The sequence below is a fragment of the Talpa occidentalis genome, unplaced genomic scaffold, assembly GCF_014898055.3.
Source record: "Talpa occidentalis isolate TD23 unplaced genomic scaffold, MPIMG_talOcc4v2.1, whole genome shotgun sequence".
Taxonomy (NCBI): domain Eukaryota; kingdom Metazoa; phylum Chordata; class Mammalia; order Eulipotyphla; family Talpidae; genus Talpa; species Talpa occidentalis.
Window position 1 is genome coordinate 68099729 of NW_026555331.1, and position 16735 is coordinate 68116463.

At 35.9% G+C, this 16735-nt stretch overlaps 1 protein-coding gene across 1 annotated transcript in view; it reads left to right on the forward strand.

The window, feature by feature from the left end:
* LOC119243697 (suppression of tumorigenicity 18 protein) overlaps positions 1–16735 on the forward strand; it is a 97456-nt gene that overhangs the window by 62032 nt on the left and 18689 nt on the right. The window contains exons 11-16 of the mRNA XM_037509662.2: positions 4674–4789; positions 9727–9789; positions 10593–10661; positions 13202–13264; positions 13383–13463; positions 14408–14629. Coding sequence (XP_037365559.1) covers positions 4674–4789; positions 9727–9789; positions 10593–10661; positions 13202–13264; positions 13383–13463; positions 14408–14629 — 614 coding nt within the window. The remainder of the gene's footprint in view (positions 1–4673; positions 4790–9726; positions 9790–10592; positions 10662–13201; positions 13265–13382; positions 13464–14407; positions 14630–16735) is intronic.

Here is a 16735-nt window from a genome sequence, read left to right on the forward strand (position 1 = left end):
GCCACAATTTGCGACCTAAGTATTTGAAATATAGAAGCTTCTGTAATGCAGAAGCTATGTCACTAAGAAGTCATTGTCAGTAAGAATAACAAAGAGAAGCTGCTAAGTGATTTCTTAGAGTCAAAGTGCTTGCCCTTGGTTTGAATTAGCAAAATATTTTTTAAGCTTAATGCTTATTGCCACAGTTAATCTGATGATAGGTGATTTATTGCTTGAGAAAGCTGGAGCTATTGGGGACATACACAGAAGTGCCTCTGAATCAATGTAATTCTCTAATACAGTTTCTCACTGTATTCTTTGTGGCTTCATACATGCCAATGTAATCTACTAGTAGAGAGTCTTTTCATATCTTATTCTGAATCTTGAAAATGGGAAATCTGATAATTAATAGGCATTTTGAAAAAGTAGACTGTATTCAGTGTCCTCATTGGGAACACAGCAGAGGACATAGCATTCAATAAAATTATAAAGGTCTTTTTACCTAGTGTGTCATGATCCTGGCAATCCTGAAAAGCAGGATTATCATCAAAGTTTCTAGAGGAGAAAATTGAGGCTCAAGAAGGTGAAGTTGTTGATTAAGTAATTAAGTAATGAGCCCGGGCTCCCAAATCATGAAAAAAAGAGAAGGAAGAAAATTGAGAGAAGTTAAAAAAATGGTAATAAGTAAGAAATATTGAGAAAAATTAGAAAGAAAACAGTGATGACATGGTACTTTGCAAGCTGTGACAGAGGCAATGCTGTTCTATGGCACCTCAGGATTGCAGGACAAACCTCTGCCCCAGATCTACAGGATGTGACCACACAAATCAGCTAGAGATTGCTTCATGCTTCTCATTTCCAAACATTCTCTGCTGGCTGCATGTGGCCCAGGTGACGGACTGTGATTGTTTGAAAACCAGTTCCTTCCCCATATCCCCTTCCTTCCAGTGGCCACTTCTTCCACCTCCTTGTGTCACCAGATAAGGCGCAGCCTTGGGACCCCCCAGTCCAATCCCATCTTCCAACAGTGCAGCTGGAGGTGAGCCAGCTGCTGTCCACTGCTTCACCCTCCCAGAGACAGAGGGGTGGGCCAAGGGGTTCCGTGCCTATGCTGGGCACAGGTCTCTCGAGAGACCTGTCAAGATTGGAAAGAAGGTCCCTTTCATGTTGGTAGTGGTGGGCACCAATCAGCAACAGCTCTGTGGTCATACGGGGCTCCTGACCTCTATGGTGAATATCTCATGGAGGCTGTGTGTCCCCAGCTCCAGTTTGAACTGGTCTGGACTCAAGGTCTGTTATTTTTTTTCTTCTGGGTCTGCAACTCCCTTTCCTTCCCATAGCAGCCAATTTGATAAGCTGTGGAAAGATGGCTTAGAGAGTAAAAAAAAAAAAAAAAAAAAAAAGCCAAAGAAATTGATGGCAACAGGTCATCAGGTTTTTAACCTCTTATTTACCAGTCCTTGGAAATAGAAAAATTCTTGCACAATTTTTGTCCTTGAATCCTGCCCTTCTTTGTCCTGGGACCCTTCTTGTCTCCCCACAGGACACACATGTACACACACTAGTGAAAACTGAGTGATTATTTCTAATTCATTGTTATCTAGTTCATATGCACAACAGTTGCTTAATTTTGGTGGTAATTTTCAGAAAATATTGTCTTTCTCTCTCAGTGAAATAGCCTGTCCAGATGCCCCCTAAAAAAAATCCTGAATCTGGAAAAAACTCAAAATATCTCAAAAGGAAAGTGCTGAGAAATAACTAGGGCTGTCAGTTTCATTCAACTGTCAGTTCTCCAAAGATTTCAGGGCTTAAAATGTTAAAAGTGCCAGATGCTATTATCTGCTATTCATGTTACCATTATGTTCCAGTCTTTACTGAAATCAATATAAACTTCCATCTGTACATTAAAGGAATTTCAGTGGACACATCTACTCTCTAAGCACACACATATATGCCACATTCTTTCTGAAATATCCACAGGATAAAAATTACTCTCTTCAAAATGATACTTGAAATTTTGAAAAAAAAATCGTATGAATGTTATTGACTAATTTTGCACTGGATATAAAATACTTCTGTTATAAAATTAAGGATTCCTTTAGTGGTAGCCACCTGTACGTTAGTATGTATGTTCTTTGTAGGTTTCCAGGAATAGTATGGTAATCAAAAAAAAAAGAAAAAGGTAAAAAGACAAGTATTTTATAATGCAATTCAATATGTAAGAATCCATTGTTTTTAGAAGTTAGAAAATTTAAAAGATTATATCCAATAAAATTATCCTATTTAAATATTACCACATTACTGTACAAAATCAAATACTATATATTCTGTAAGCTTTATTTTTGTTTCCATTTTATTAATAACTTAATCTTAGATAATTGATCATTTCTTTCAAAATCTCCATTCTCCATTTCCTTATCTTCCATACTGTATAGTCAGCAGTCAAGCAATAGCTGATAACCTATATATGTTCATCCGTTAATGTACATGCCTTAGAAATATTTTGCTCTTAATTTTATCATTAAAAATAAGACTGTTCCTTTACTCTATGGCATTTTTGTTAAAATTCAGTGTCTAAACAGAAAAACAAAGGCTGATTCCCAGTGAGCCAATCAGATTTAACATTTGTATCTACTTTCAAAAAGTTGAGACATAATTATAGTGGAAAATACTATCCAGACTGAAGCCAAATATTACCAATTGGAAGGTTTTACAGGGTAAATGCCTAAAGTGAAGCCATTCCTGCTTGTAGAACTTAAATCTGATAGTTCCACCATCCTTTCCATCATTTACCTATTTTGCTATAGATTTCATGATAGCAATGAGAAGAAGCTTTTCTGTTCTGCAGACAACAGTTGTCAAGCACATGTTTCTCTATTTTTAAATGATGTATAATAACCTGCTAGTACAGTGGTCCCTAGAATCAGAGGAGATTGAATCCTTATAAAAAACAGCATGGTATTTGCATATAACTTATGTAATCCTCTCATATTCTTTAAGTCATTTCTAACATCTTTTCAAAACCTAATACAACATGAATTTTATGTAAACAGTTTTTATACTATATTTTTAGGGAATATTGCTGAGGGGAAAAAGTCTGTACATTCAGTAAAGATGCAGCCATCACAGTCCTAAAGACGTAGTACACATTTTCAATCTTTGGTTGAATCCACAGATGTGGAATGCTTTGGATATGGAGGATTTGATGGCCTTTTCAAACAGCTATCAATTAAATAAGAGGGATTACTCAGCACTCTAAATAATATTAAGAAAGAAATTGTACCAACCAGCTTTTATTAATTTGTTCTGAAGATTATATTATTTTAGATAGTTTACCAATAGATTGGGTTGCCAGAAAAGTCATGATGTATTTTTCTATGTTTTTCAAGCAAAAATGTGTCATGACTTTTCCAACAAACTAATATTTACTACTGCTTGGTCTAATGTAAAATAACTGTATTGTTTTCCAAGTAACTAATGAAAGGGAAATATAAAAATTGTATTTGCTACCACCTTTTTATATCCATATAAAATATGGATGCACCACTTTTTATATCCATATATATATCCATGTATATATATATATCCATATATATATATATATATATGTTTTTTGTTCACCTTAACTAGAAGGTACTATCAAGAATTAGAGTTTTCTATGTTAGTTAATATGATTTTAATATGAAATCCAGAGAATACTATATTTTAAATATATAATCTTAATGTGAAAGTAAACTAATTATATGACTGAAAAAAAACATTGTTTCTGTAAGATACTATATCACACGATAAATTATATGAAAGGATTAGTCAGTCTTCCCTATGGATTCAAGATCAGCATTAAGTTTGAATAATGGCCAGGAAAATTAATGATACTCAACAAAAATGTCCACCCAATAAGTGAAAACATTACAAGTTAGCAAAAGAAGCAACTTAAAAACATGAAGTTATGTGAGAATGAAAACAATTGTCCAGAAAAAATCAAACTGAAATACCTAAATGACTCAGTTATTATTTTTAAATGATTTATATAGTAATTATTTATATATTAGAAGAAAACATTCTGCTTGTCTAAACTTCTCCTTTTTAAAAATTTATGTGATTTATTTTTGCAGTATTTGGTCATCTTTAAATATTTTTTTAAGATTTATTGATTGATTGATTGATTTATACATACAAGCACTGGGTACAGTCAGAAGCACAGGAGGGTGAGAGAATTCACCAGAGCCAGAGCAGGGAGCAGAGCAGGCAGAAGGACCGAAGCACACTGCTGAAGGGAGCAGCGGGTGGCAGGAGAGGTCTGCGCGCCCGTATTTGGTCATCTTGCCAATGACTGTTGTGTACATAAAGAACCAGTATTCTTGTGTTCTCTAGGGAATGTTTATTATATAATTAAACCTGAAACATATTGAGACATTAACCTATTTATATGCCTCAAGAAATTCTTCTGTAGTTATGTTTGCTAAGATAAAACTAAAGGTGTCCTCATCAATTGAATTTCTTATTCTTCACCGAGGATAAATATTCATAACAATCAAAATATATCTTTATAATCATTATCATTGTATTTCATATACAAATCCTATGGGCAGTTTCAGCTAAGCCAAAATTCAAAGTTGACCTTTGTGGCATCAAATTCAATTGTCTTTTTGATTTTTTCTAACATCTTCTGTGCTTCTGTATTTTTTTCCCAGAAAGATCCAGTGAACTCTCTAGAAAATTTAGAGGAAAAAAAATTTCCTGGAGAGACCTCCATACCAAGCCCTAAATCTAAGCTCCATGCAAGAGATCTCAAAAAGGAACTAATCACGTAAGTGATATGCAAAGCATGCTTAGTAAGATTCTAGAATTGAGAGACTCAAGTTCACAATTTTGAGTAATAATATCATGAGTTTATATATTTGAGTTTAAGAATGTTTTATGACAATTTCAACTAGTCAATAGTTAAATGTTCTGTATATAACAAACCTGTGACTACAATTAAGAAGATCATGACATGAGCTCATGCTAAGAGAATTAAGTCTAATTAATTAAATAACAAAAAATCATGAGAAAAGTTTGTGTTTTGATAAGAAATTCTTAATCTGAAATTCATTGACCCTAGAACATCCAAGTCAGGTCTTTCAAAGGATCTACAAACCTTAAAAAACTTAATGCAAATTGTAATTTTGGAAAGAAAGATTTTTTTAAATAACATTCTCAAGTGTTTCTCTGACTCAGAAGAATTTCAAGCGTACCTGCCTGGAGTAAGTACTAGTTAAAAGTGCAATAGATTTCTGAGGTGGAGGTCAGGATGCAAGGATCAGGGATATTGCTTTGAGCAAAAGACCTTCAGCTGAGTCCCGAGGGCAAGCAAGCATGCCCCTGGAAAGAGAGTATAGATAAGATAGAGCAAGACAAGGGCCCCACAAAAAGTGCCTGGATACAGGTTCTGCATGAACAAGTCACAAGGTGTTTGAGCAGCAAAGCAAACTAATGATTAACTATTTAGGAAGAGTGGAGTACACAATCATTCTGGGGCTGGATACACTTGGGGACTATCTGGAATCAGGAAGATCATCAAAAATGTCTTTGCATATTCAGAAAGGAGATCATGATAGTTTGGTCTGGGAAGAATGTGTAGAGGCAGAAGTCCAGATAGTGAAGCACAGAATGCTCAGACTGGAATTTGAGGACATACACACTGCTGAGACCTGAGGAGGGAAAAAAGAAACCTATAAAGAATACTGTTTGGAGGCAGAGACTGTTAGAGACAGAGGAGAACAAAGGAAAGTGAATGTCATGGGAGCTAAACGCTGGGGAAATTCCATAATGGGGCATTTCATAACACTAAATGTCACCAAAAGCTCAGAAAGTTTGAATAAGAAAGGGGACAAATTCTTGCAAAGTTGGCCTTGTGGATAATAGAGAGTAGCCAGCCTGAAGTGGAGAAATCCCCTGAGAAGAGTGTGGGTGGGTGCCATGGGGACATGGCCACCAAATTACTGTAGTGTCACTGATTGAGATTGTGGACTTAACCTCAGCTCACACATCCTTTTTATTATTATTATTTTAACCTGAAGACTGTAGGATGTAAAAATTTAAAGTATGATTCACTCAACTTCCCCCTGATATGAGTTCATCTGGGTTACTATCAGGAAAGAGAGTACAAATCAGATTGAAGTCTTGAGCTCCTTCACACCCCAGCTTCCAGTTTCCCAGTGGGGACGTCAGGGTAGACATTAATTGAGTGAGGATGAAGACAGAGGGCTTTCAGGCAAAGACAGGCATAAACAGTGATTTTTTTTGCACGTCTATCCTCAACAGGAAGTGTGGCCCTGGCTGGGCTGTGTTAAGCATGAGTAAGGGGAAGAATGAATGAGAATTCTAGCAGTGACCCCTCCCTCAGGCAATAGTGTCTGTCCCTTTCTTCTATATCCCTACCTCACCCCTGTCTTTCTATCCTTTTACAGTTAAACTCTTCAAGAAAGTTATCTTTCCTCTGTAACTCAGTTTCTCTCTTGAATCTTCCCAACTTTGAATTGCATGGTTCCACCAAAATCCTTCTTAAGTTCTCCAGGGAACCCCCATCTTGATATGACTCTTGGTCTTCTGGATTGTGCATGACAGACTGAAGAATTTAAGAGTTGATCACTCCTTCTTCCTAAACCTACTCTTTTCACTGGGCTTCTAGGACACCAGACTTTGGGTTTTTCCCCGCCTCACCTGTTACCCTTTTACACACTCAGGTGCAACTTTCTAAAGGTGGGAGTAACTCAGAAACTTGTCCTGGGACCCTTCTCTCTACTCTCCATACTTTCTCCCCCTGACTCACAGTGTAAGAATCATTTCTACACTGACACTGACATCACTCTGGATCTATTTCCAGCAACACACGTTGATGGGTTCTCCATTTCTTCTCAAACCCTGACCCTGCCTCTCCATCCGCCACTGCCCAAACACACTAGAACTTCAATTTCACTGAGTAGTTGCTCCCCCAGAAGTCACATGTCTCAACCATATACTTATTCCCTCATGGAGCTATAATCCAAGTTTTGTAATTTTGTTATAGATTTTGTTTCTGCAAATATTTTTGAATATCTTCAAAACCAGCGAATTTTTATCTCTTGAAGGTTGATTTTTTGGAAATTGTCAGAGCCATTCCAAACTAAATGTAGTGTAAAAGATTGATATTTAGACTGCATTACTGTCTGGAGAGAAGAATGAAATATTATTTTGCAATGGGCACTTTTGAGTGGGTCAAAGGTGAACATGGAAAAGGGAATTTTCCCAACATATTTTGAATAATTTTTGGAGTATGATCATGAATTCCTAGGAAATTAACTCTCTAGAGACCTCATGGTTCTCACCTCTATTACATGCAGGTGAGTGTTTCAGTGGGTAGTTATTATATTATTGTATTAGTACACAGATGTTATATTAGTACACAGATGTTATAAAAATTCTTGTAAAAGTTTCATTACTTTACAGTTTCACCATGTCCAAATTAAGTTGTATTTTATTTTTCCAAAAGATAAATATACCTTATTACTTATCAAAAACTGGCTAGAATACTTTTTTAATGTAATTAGCATGAATTTGGTTAGCATTTGAGTGTCATTTACTAAGGCAACTAACTAGTGGTTTCCATTCTGTAATTTGGATACTTTATTTTCAAACCTAGAATAAACCATCCAGCTGGAATTAGCCCATGTTATTGCATAAGATTTTTCATTGAAGATTTGTAATATAAGCCAGTTACCAGAATCTGAAACAGAAGTTATTCCTATACAACTGCCTGCAATCCTTTCTTTATTCCTTGACCTCTTTATACCACTAAGCTTCAAAAAATTAAATAGACAGCTAATTAAATACATACTTTATTATCCTAAGTAATTTATAGTTGTTTTTAAAATAGAATTAATTAAAAATAAAAATACAAAATAAAATAATTGCAGTGTTGTTTTGGCACACTATGTGGGGACAAATTTCCAATGTGGGAATCCCCGGGTAATAAAAACATTTCTCATGCTCTGAATATTTCAGTTGTATAATGTTCAGAAAAAAAAATTCATCTCCATTTAGTTTGTGAATGGCACTTGCCAGACAACTTAAATCTTAATTATCATTCTTTTTTAAAAATTACTTAATATATATAAATATTCCACTATGCCACTAGTCTATTTTCCCATCTAATATCCCATCTAGAAAAGTGGTGACTGAAAAGAAGATGAGTCAGATTAGCTCAAACCCTGAAAGTCAAACATCTCTCTGAGAAATGGTCTACCTCTTCTTAGTGTCTTAGAGGTTGTAAAGTAACTTACAGCGAGAAAACTATTTAAAGGGAGTCCTTTCAGAAAATCTTGCATGTTGTCACTCTATCCCTAAATGACCCTTCAAAGGGGTAAATTCTGTATTCTCTACATATAAATAATCTTTCACTTTAGGGAGGATGTCAGAGAAAATCAGAAGGGTAGGTGATGATGTGATTGGTTTCTCCTCTGATTATTAAAACTATCATAAATAGCACTGAGTAGGCTGGAGTCATTCTATTTCAAATGAGAGACTTTTGAGCAGTGTCAGAGGAAAATAATCAAGAAGCCAAGAAATCTATGAACTTTGAAAGCAAAACGGCTTAGGATAGCTGTCCTCTACTTCAGTGTACAAGACCCACCTAAGATGCACATAGAGGCATGAGGTGTAACCTGACCACCTTCCAAGATAAAATGAAGGGCATGGCCCAGACTCTGGTCTTGGGCAGATAGCTTAGAGAGCCTGATTCTTAGGTTAATTGTTAATTAGTAACTATGGTTGTATTTAAGTAATAATCTTTGTTGGTTTAGGACAAAACTGATCACATGATTTACTAACTAAATTTGTAATCTGTTTCTGTACTGTCAGTAACATTTCCATCTAAAATGTCAGGTTACATGGGCCTCCCCGGTGGCGCAGAGGTTGAGCGCTGAGTTGCGAAGCTGCCGGCAGCCTCTGCAGCACCGGTTCAATCCCTGGCTGCTCCCCAGCCACCGGAGGAGGGTCTCACATGGCATGCAGACCTCTCCTGCCGCCCGCTGCTCCCCTCAGCAGTGTACTTCAGTCCTTCTGCGTGCTCTGCTCCCGGCTCTGGCTCTGGTGAATTCTCTCACCCTCCCGTGCTTCTGACTGTACCCAGTGCTTGTATAAACAAACAAACAAACAAACAAACAAACAAATAAATAAATAACAAATAAATAAATAAATAAATAGATCTTTAAAAAAATAAATAAATATAATGTCAGGTTACATTTCAGGATGCAGTATTTTCAAAGATTTTGGTCTTTCTAAAATGTTTATGAAGACATTCTCTTTGAAATCCATAAAAATTCCTTTCTGAAGAAAAAATACTTTTCTGGGTTCTGTTACATGATTAGTGCTAGTAATCCCATAAGTCACTATCATTAAAGACATGGATTTACAATGTTTATTTTTATAACACTCTATTTTCAAGGAAGTAAAACACCACCGATTGTTGATTCACAACCTCACTAGCACATAGATTTTAATATTCTCTCCAACATCCTTTGAATTAGAGATTTCAATGTGATTCAGAAACCTGCATCTTTAGCTAGTTTACTGTTTCTTAGTAACATAAATTTACTTCACTAGCTTCTGTGTGTCCTATTCTGTGTTAACTTATGCTGAAAAGTAAAGCTACCTTATAATCAATCAGACAGAGGAAACAAATCCATGAAATGCACCTAACTCTAAGTATTGCTTTTATTGACCCAGCTGTCCAACGCCAGGATGTGATGGAAGCGGCCACGTCACAGGAAACTATGCATCTCATCGAAGGTACCTAATACCCTGGTGCACAGTCAGGTTTTCATCATCTTGTTCCAATTTAAATATTTATTATTGCCCACTCAAGAAAGATATTATCTGGATCAGGGTCTGGAGATTGAATTAGGTGGGTTTGGTTTGTTTTGCTTTTTAGAAAATGAAACTAAGTTAAATATAGTTTTATCACTTTTGTGGTATAGACACCATGATTTTTGATCAACAACAGTTTTCTGATCCTCTAGTCCAGTTTACAAATCAAGGGTTAAAGTTAATGTCAAGGTTTTGGTTCTGCCTAGTTTTAGGACTCAAGTGGAACAAATATAAGACAACAGAGTAACTTGTGTTATGACTTATCCTGTGGAATGCAGTATGCCCAGTCCTGGGCAATAAGTCAAGATTTAAAAGAGAATTAACAAGGCAAAGGTTGTGTTGAATCTTTCCACTTACCTTCTTCACTGATGTGATTACTTTTTCTTTAGGCACTGGTTAAAACCTTTAAGCCACCATCCCTTGGTGATTCAAAGGGAATGGACACGGGTCAGTAATCATTGTATACCTAATTCTAGAATTGGGAGTCTCACTAGATTAAAGTCCTTCATCTGATGAAAAGAAAACTGAGTCAATGAGAAATAATTGATGTGCCCATGAGCTTAGACTAGTTCGAATAGCAAAGTCAGATTCAATCCCAGTTATTTTTTCTTTCCCAGTCCCCAGTCCCCAGTCCCCAGTAAATTTAACATATGTTCACAAACTCAGGATGTCGTGTGAGTTGGATTTGTATGTAAGTGTGTTTTTGTTTTCTCATCCCTCTCTAGTGTTTCTGGATGTCCTTTAGCAGATAAGACTCTTAAATCCCTCATGGCTGCTAACTCTCAGGAGCTTAAGTAAGTGGTGGACCTCCTTGCCCTTTACCCACTGTGGTAGGACTCTCCCCCTCAGGAACAGTGTAGCCATTAACAAGTAGTAAATCATGTCTAACTAAATTATAACCAACAAAATAAATTATAATCAACACAATCTTTCACCGGAAAGTTCAAATGACTAAAACCAAATCATTGTAATTTAATTTTGTTAATTTGCTTGCTTTAGAGATTTTGTGTTTTATAATAATTTTTAAGCGATGATGTTAGAGTTTACATAATACTTTTTTTCTGTTAATTTGAACATTTATATACTAAATCATACCTTGGAGGTGTGGCAAAGTATTAATATCTAATTTTAAGAAAACCGCATGGTATTTTACTTTATGGGCAGTATGAAACATATGAGTTTTACATTTGAATGTAGACACAATTTTGGCTCATTTCTACTTAACCCACAGGATCTCCAAGTCACATGTAAATTAAATTTAATTTACTGATTTTATTTCCTAATTTTATCTATTTTCCCAAAGTTCTCACTTATTTATTTTCATATCTTGTTCTATGTTGCATCATATAGGACAATAAGATGTTATCATCTCTCTTATGCCTCTCATAAATACAATGAGGCAGAAGTTTTTAAAAGGTAAAGGAATAATGTTAAACACAATAAATTAAATTTAGTTGCAAATAATATTTTTAGGAAGAATGAGTATTACTGACTCTAGTAATAAAACTACTCACATGAATAATAGAATCAGCATTTGATGTCTAAATCGTAGGTAAAATAGCAGATATTTATTTAACATTTTGATGGTATTTCCATTTTCAAAATTGTTTATTTTTTAATCTAAAATATGATAAATAAATTTATGAAAGAAGGTGTCATATTAAGCAGGTATATAAAAAATTAAAATTTTATAATCAAAAATAGAAAATGAAACTATGAATTATACAACTTTTCTCATGTTCAGAGTGTAAAGTACAATTGATTGTGTCAGTGTAGATTCTGGAAGTGATATTATTTACTGCTGCCTCTCTAGGATGAAATTTAAGAATACTAAGTAGAGACTAGTAATTAACAGATTGAAAAGAGAAAAGTACCAAGAGTAGTTAATCTCATTTATTCAATACTTAGTCTTATTCAATTGCTCTAAACTTCTATACTGTTATGTCTTAATAATTGCTATCAATTCTCTTTAGTATTTTCTCTGAATATTCTTTCTAGAAAAAATGTTGATAATATATTGAAAATGTGTAGATTTAAAATTCCTACAGCAAAATTCACTATTTGCATTTTTATACAGTCACCTAATATGTAACAACTCTGGTTATTTTCCATGCAGAGGAAAAAAAGATACATTTCATTGACCTCTTGTTTAGATACTCAAGAATTCCAAAACAAGGTTATTTGGCACAAATTTTTCTATAATTGCAATATGCTAGTATATTACAATTTTACTAAAAATGTTAATGAAAAAAGATTAGCATTCAAACCTTTCCTACAATATCGAATACACATTATATTTCTAAATGACTGAATAAAGATTTAGCATAAGTTTCTTTGGTTAGCTTGGAGAGATGTATGCTAATTCTATATTTCACTTGAGAAAAAGCACTTACTCCCTGTTTTTTGCCTGAGGATTAAAAATAAAATCATTTCTGTGAAAGTTCAGTAGGTTAGAGTTTTTAAAAAGTGATAGTATTCACATTTTTCTTTGTATTGTTACTTTTTTCAAACTATTACTCGAGTAGAAATCTGAATTAAGGCCAGGATACATGCGAAGTAATACCAAAATAATGTCTATAGAAAACTTTAGAAAAACATTTTATGGCATCCTGTGTTTTAATTAGTATTTAAGATTATTTTAAAGGCAGCAAAAGGATGGGAATCTGTGTACATTTTTATATTCAAGTGTACTTTGAAAGCTATTCCTTATTAGCATTTCCAGTAGAATCGGATTCCCCTCCTCTTACCCTCTTTATTCCAAATTTAATGGTTGGTTGTTGATAATTTTAATTGTTAGATTTTCCAAAAAGCCATTTACGTGGAGCTATGAGGCAGAAACACCAGGGAAATGACTTGGGTTCTTTGATAACCATATAAATGTGCATAGTTTCTGGATTTCAGGTATTCTGCTGTTGTTCATCTGAATTTAATGAATTATTGTGGTAGTAGAACATTTAAAAGAAAATAAATTAAGCACGAAAACCAATTTGGAAAAATTTTTTTTCTTAAGTAAAAGATAAGAACTTTGAATAATGTAGACAGAAGCCCTGGAGTAAACTGTATGCTGAATTTCAGCTTCCTTCCAAAATAGGTTTTTAAAAAAGGCTGGGGGAAATGAGTGTATTGCAATGAATACATTGCCCATCAAGTATCATGCAGTAGTTACGTGTCTTAACAATCTTTTTCAAATAAATTCTTAGCCAAAAGTTAATTGTATCTAAGCAAAAAGAGTCCCACAAATAGCAGCTCATTCTGTTTAGTTCCCTCTAACTGTGTCCTGATCCCCTTCCCTCCAGTAAGTCACAGGCCCGAGCTCTGTTCCTGTGTTTTCCAGGTGCCCAACTCCAGGTTGTGATGGTTCAGGGCATGTGACTGGAAACTATGCTTCCCACAGAAGGTAGGATTGATCTCATTTCTGAGAGATAGAAAGCAGAGTGTCAGACGACGTGACCAATGAGATCACCCAGTTTTGTTTTTTTTTTGTTTTTGTTTTTTTTCCTGGGTTCATATTTTAGCTTGTCTGGCTGTCCTCGGGCCAGGAAAGGTGGTGTCAAAATGACTCCTACGAAGGAAGAAAAAGAAGACCCTGAGCTCAAGTAAGTGGGGTAGAGGAGCAATGGTGTCAGGGCCACTGCCACTCCTTGGTTAGCTGGGAAGACTTGATTAGATGCAACTATGTATAGGCTGGCTTTCAGGGACAGCGTAGCTTGCTAAACACAAGATTCTTGAAGCAGCAGAGTACTTGAAGGTTCAAGAAAATGTTCCCATTCCTAGGTATTTTCCTACAGTTAATTAGCCTGCAAAAGGAACAGGAGAACTTCATGACTTTTCTGGTTGTTTTAAAGGAAAGTGGCATTGTGGTAGTGCTAGAGAATAATAAATATGGCTGCTTTTTCCCTAAAACTTTATTTATACCCAGGGTGAAATTTTATCTAAATTGAATTTCCTCTTCTGAAAAATATGCTACCAAAAACTTAGATGATACATGCACATATATATGTAGAAATTTAAATGGTTTGTTCTACCACCTTTCTTAATGCAGTATTTAAACATTTAGAAACCAACATTCCAGTTCTTCGAGTGTGTGCTAAGTCACATCGGCAAGGCAGTTAAAATTTCATACCTTTGGTGTTTGTAGTCAATGTAATGTAGTGTATCTGTAGTTGGTTCTCGAGCGAAACAGTGTGGGCATGAACTTGACATCACTTATGGTAAAATGGGTGGCAGGTAACCCAAAGTCGTCAAATCTCATTTTCCCCACCTACAAAATGGGATAACACTGTGCCCCATAGGTTTGCAGTGAAGCTGTCGTGAGGTAATGCATAGCAATTACATAACTCAGAGCCTGGGGACCATTACTGTGCTAATAAAATGCTGTTTTGATAGTTGTAGCAGGGGCGTCTTTTGAAAGTCCGTATTGCGCCACTTGCCTTCTGTACAGTACGGAATCACCACTGCTGTCTTATTCACCCGGTTACTGCGTTTCGTGTGACTTACCCTGTCTCTCCCAGCTGATAATGTCTCTGCTGTGTCTCTCTAGATGTCCTGTAATAGGGTGTGACGGCCAAGGTCACATATCAGGCAAATACACGTCCCACCGCACAGCTTCTGGCTGTCCCCTGGCTGCCAAGAGACAGAAGGAGAATCCTCTCAATGGGGCCCCCCTCTCCTGGAAATTAAACAAGCAGGAGCTACCACACTGTCCCTTGCCAGGCTGCAATGGGCTGGGCCATGTAAATAATGTTTTTGTCACCCACAGAAGGTAACATTTGTTTTCTGTCTTTTCATTGTGCTGTGATTGCCTGTCATCTGGATTGCTTTGGGGGAGAAGCCCTCTTCTATGTTACTAAGCATGGCACTTTAGATGTTACAACAGTTGTCTTCCTAGATGATACTGACTGGCTTAAAGAATGAAATATGGTATTTTCTCTTTTTTTGAAAATTCATTGCACAATTTTCAAGGTGCTCTGGAAACTGAATTTTTTGTGTGTGTCCTAATATTGCTTATGCTGCTATTTTTTAAGGCTTCAATCTTTTAATGGGTCACTTCAATTCAAAGTGGTGATATCTACTCTAGTATGCCATGTAATTGTAAACTTTCACTTTACACATTGATGTCACTCCCTCTTGTAAACTGGCCCAATTTCAGACCAAATTGTAGTTATTTTGCTGCTGGGAAGATACGACTCTCAACCCCAGGAGCCAGGGAAAAAAATGACACAATGACTAATAAGTGTTCAGCGGGATGAGAGAGATTTAGAAAACCCTCTATAGATTCACAATGACTTATTTCCTTTATCACGGAATGTCATGTATTTCAACAGAGTCCTTTGTTGGGAACAGTGATCTTCATCCAGCTTTTTGGTGTACATTATACCTGAAGGAAAGTAGCTAGAAGATTCCCTCTACACTTCTCTAATCACTAGGGACCCTTCGAGCCTCGGGGCCATTGCACATGATGTGGATTTAAATTCCATGAAGCATTGAGGATCCTTATGCTTAGCTGAGGGACACTATGCAAAGTCAGCAAAACTGGGGCATTTTGATACTTATTTAGTTTTAAGGACACATATCAATGGCATCAGAAAATGAAACCTTCTAGGAATCATCGATCTAAGTGATTATTGAGTCCCACAGTCTTCTGGAGAAAATCTGAATTTTTTTAAGTGGTTTATTTTACATAGTTTTCAAATGAATTGTCATATCCACCATAGCACACAATGTGTTGTTCTGAGTTTGCATCGTCATTTCATATTCGGGAATGACAATCACAAATCAAGTGTGCGCAATGGCACTCTGCACGGTAGCTTTGCTGATCACACCTCATGTCCTTGTGAACACTGATAATGAAGCACTAATGCTGCACTGAGGTAAGCGCAGCCCTCCCTACCAACAGCACTATCTTTAAAAAATGTGAAGTTTTTAGTTTCAAGACTTGGTGAAGATAGGGAGCAACAGGAACTCCTTTACACTGTAGGTGAAAGAATCATTGATAGGGACACTGGGAAGCGACTTGCCTTTCAGGAGTCAAGATGAAAATGAGCACATGAACATGCCCTGCACCCACTTACACCCTAGAGAATCTCCCACACGTCGGGGCACAGAGACATGTCTGCGCGTGTGGTAGTAGCGTCACTGACTCAGCTGGAAGGGACATGTGCCACTCACAGTCATGTGCATAAGTGAACTGTCGTATCCCCACACAGGAGCGCCCCCTCAGAGGTAACAGTGAAGGCATAGCAAGAGTGGCTTGTGGAAACAGAGTGGAAAACATTGCTGTGAAGAGTACATATGATAAGATTTTGTTGACAAAAGTTTAAAAACATGGGCAAATTACATTACAATATAGAATCCAAACCTCAAAAGTGACTCTCCAGCCAGCCTCCAGTAATTATTAAGTCATTTCTGGGGGATAGGAGATAAGCAATATGGAGGGAGCCATGGCACTTCAAAGGTACATTATTAAAGGCAAGTTTTATGTTTGCAGGTAAATGGTATTTGTTTTGAGAATATTCTTTAAACTACAAATACATGTTGCAAGTTTTTATCTACAAATTAGGTATTTCACAAAAAATAATTTTTAATTCAAAAAATATGGACTTTAATATTAATGCTAAGATGCTATTTTCTAAGATAAGGAAAGCAATTGTTTAGCAAACAAGTCAAATTTCACTGTTCTTCACTAGAAATTTTTCTTATTTAAAAGATTTAAGAAATTTAATTTAACTTGAAATAGAAGATTTTTCTTTACTATATTTGGAGTTTAATGAAGTAATAGAACAAAAACTTACTGCCTGCCACATAACAGGTATTTAACACATCCCATTTGCTTTCCCTTTAGTAAAAATTATGTTAATAACATGTATAT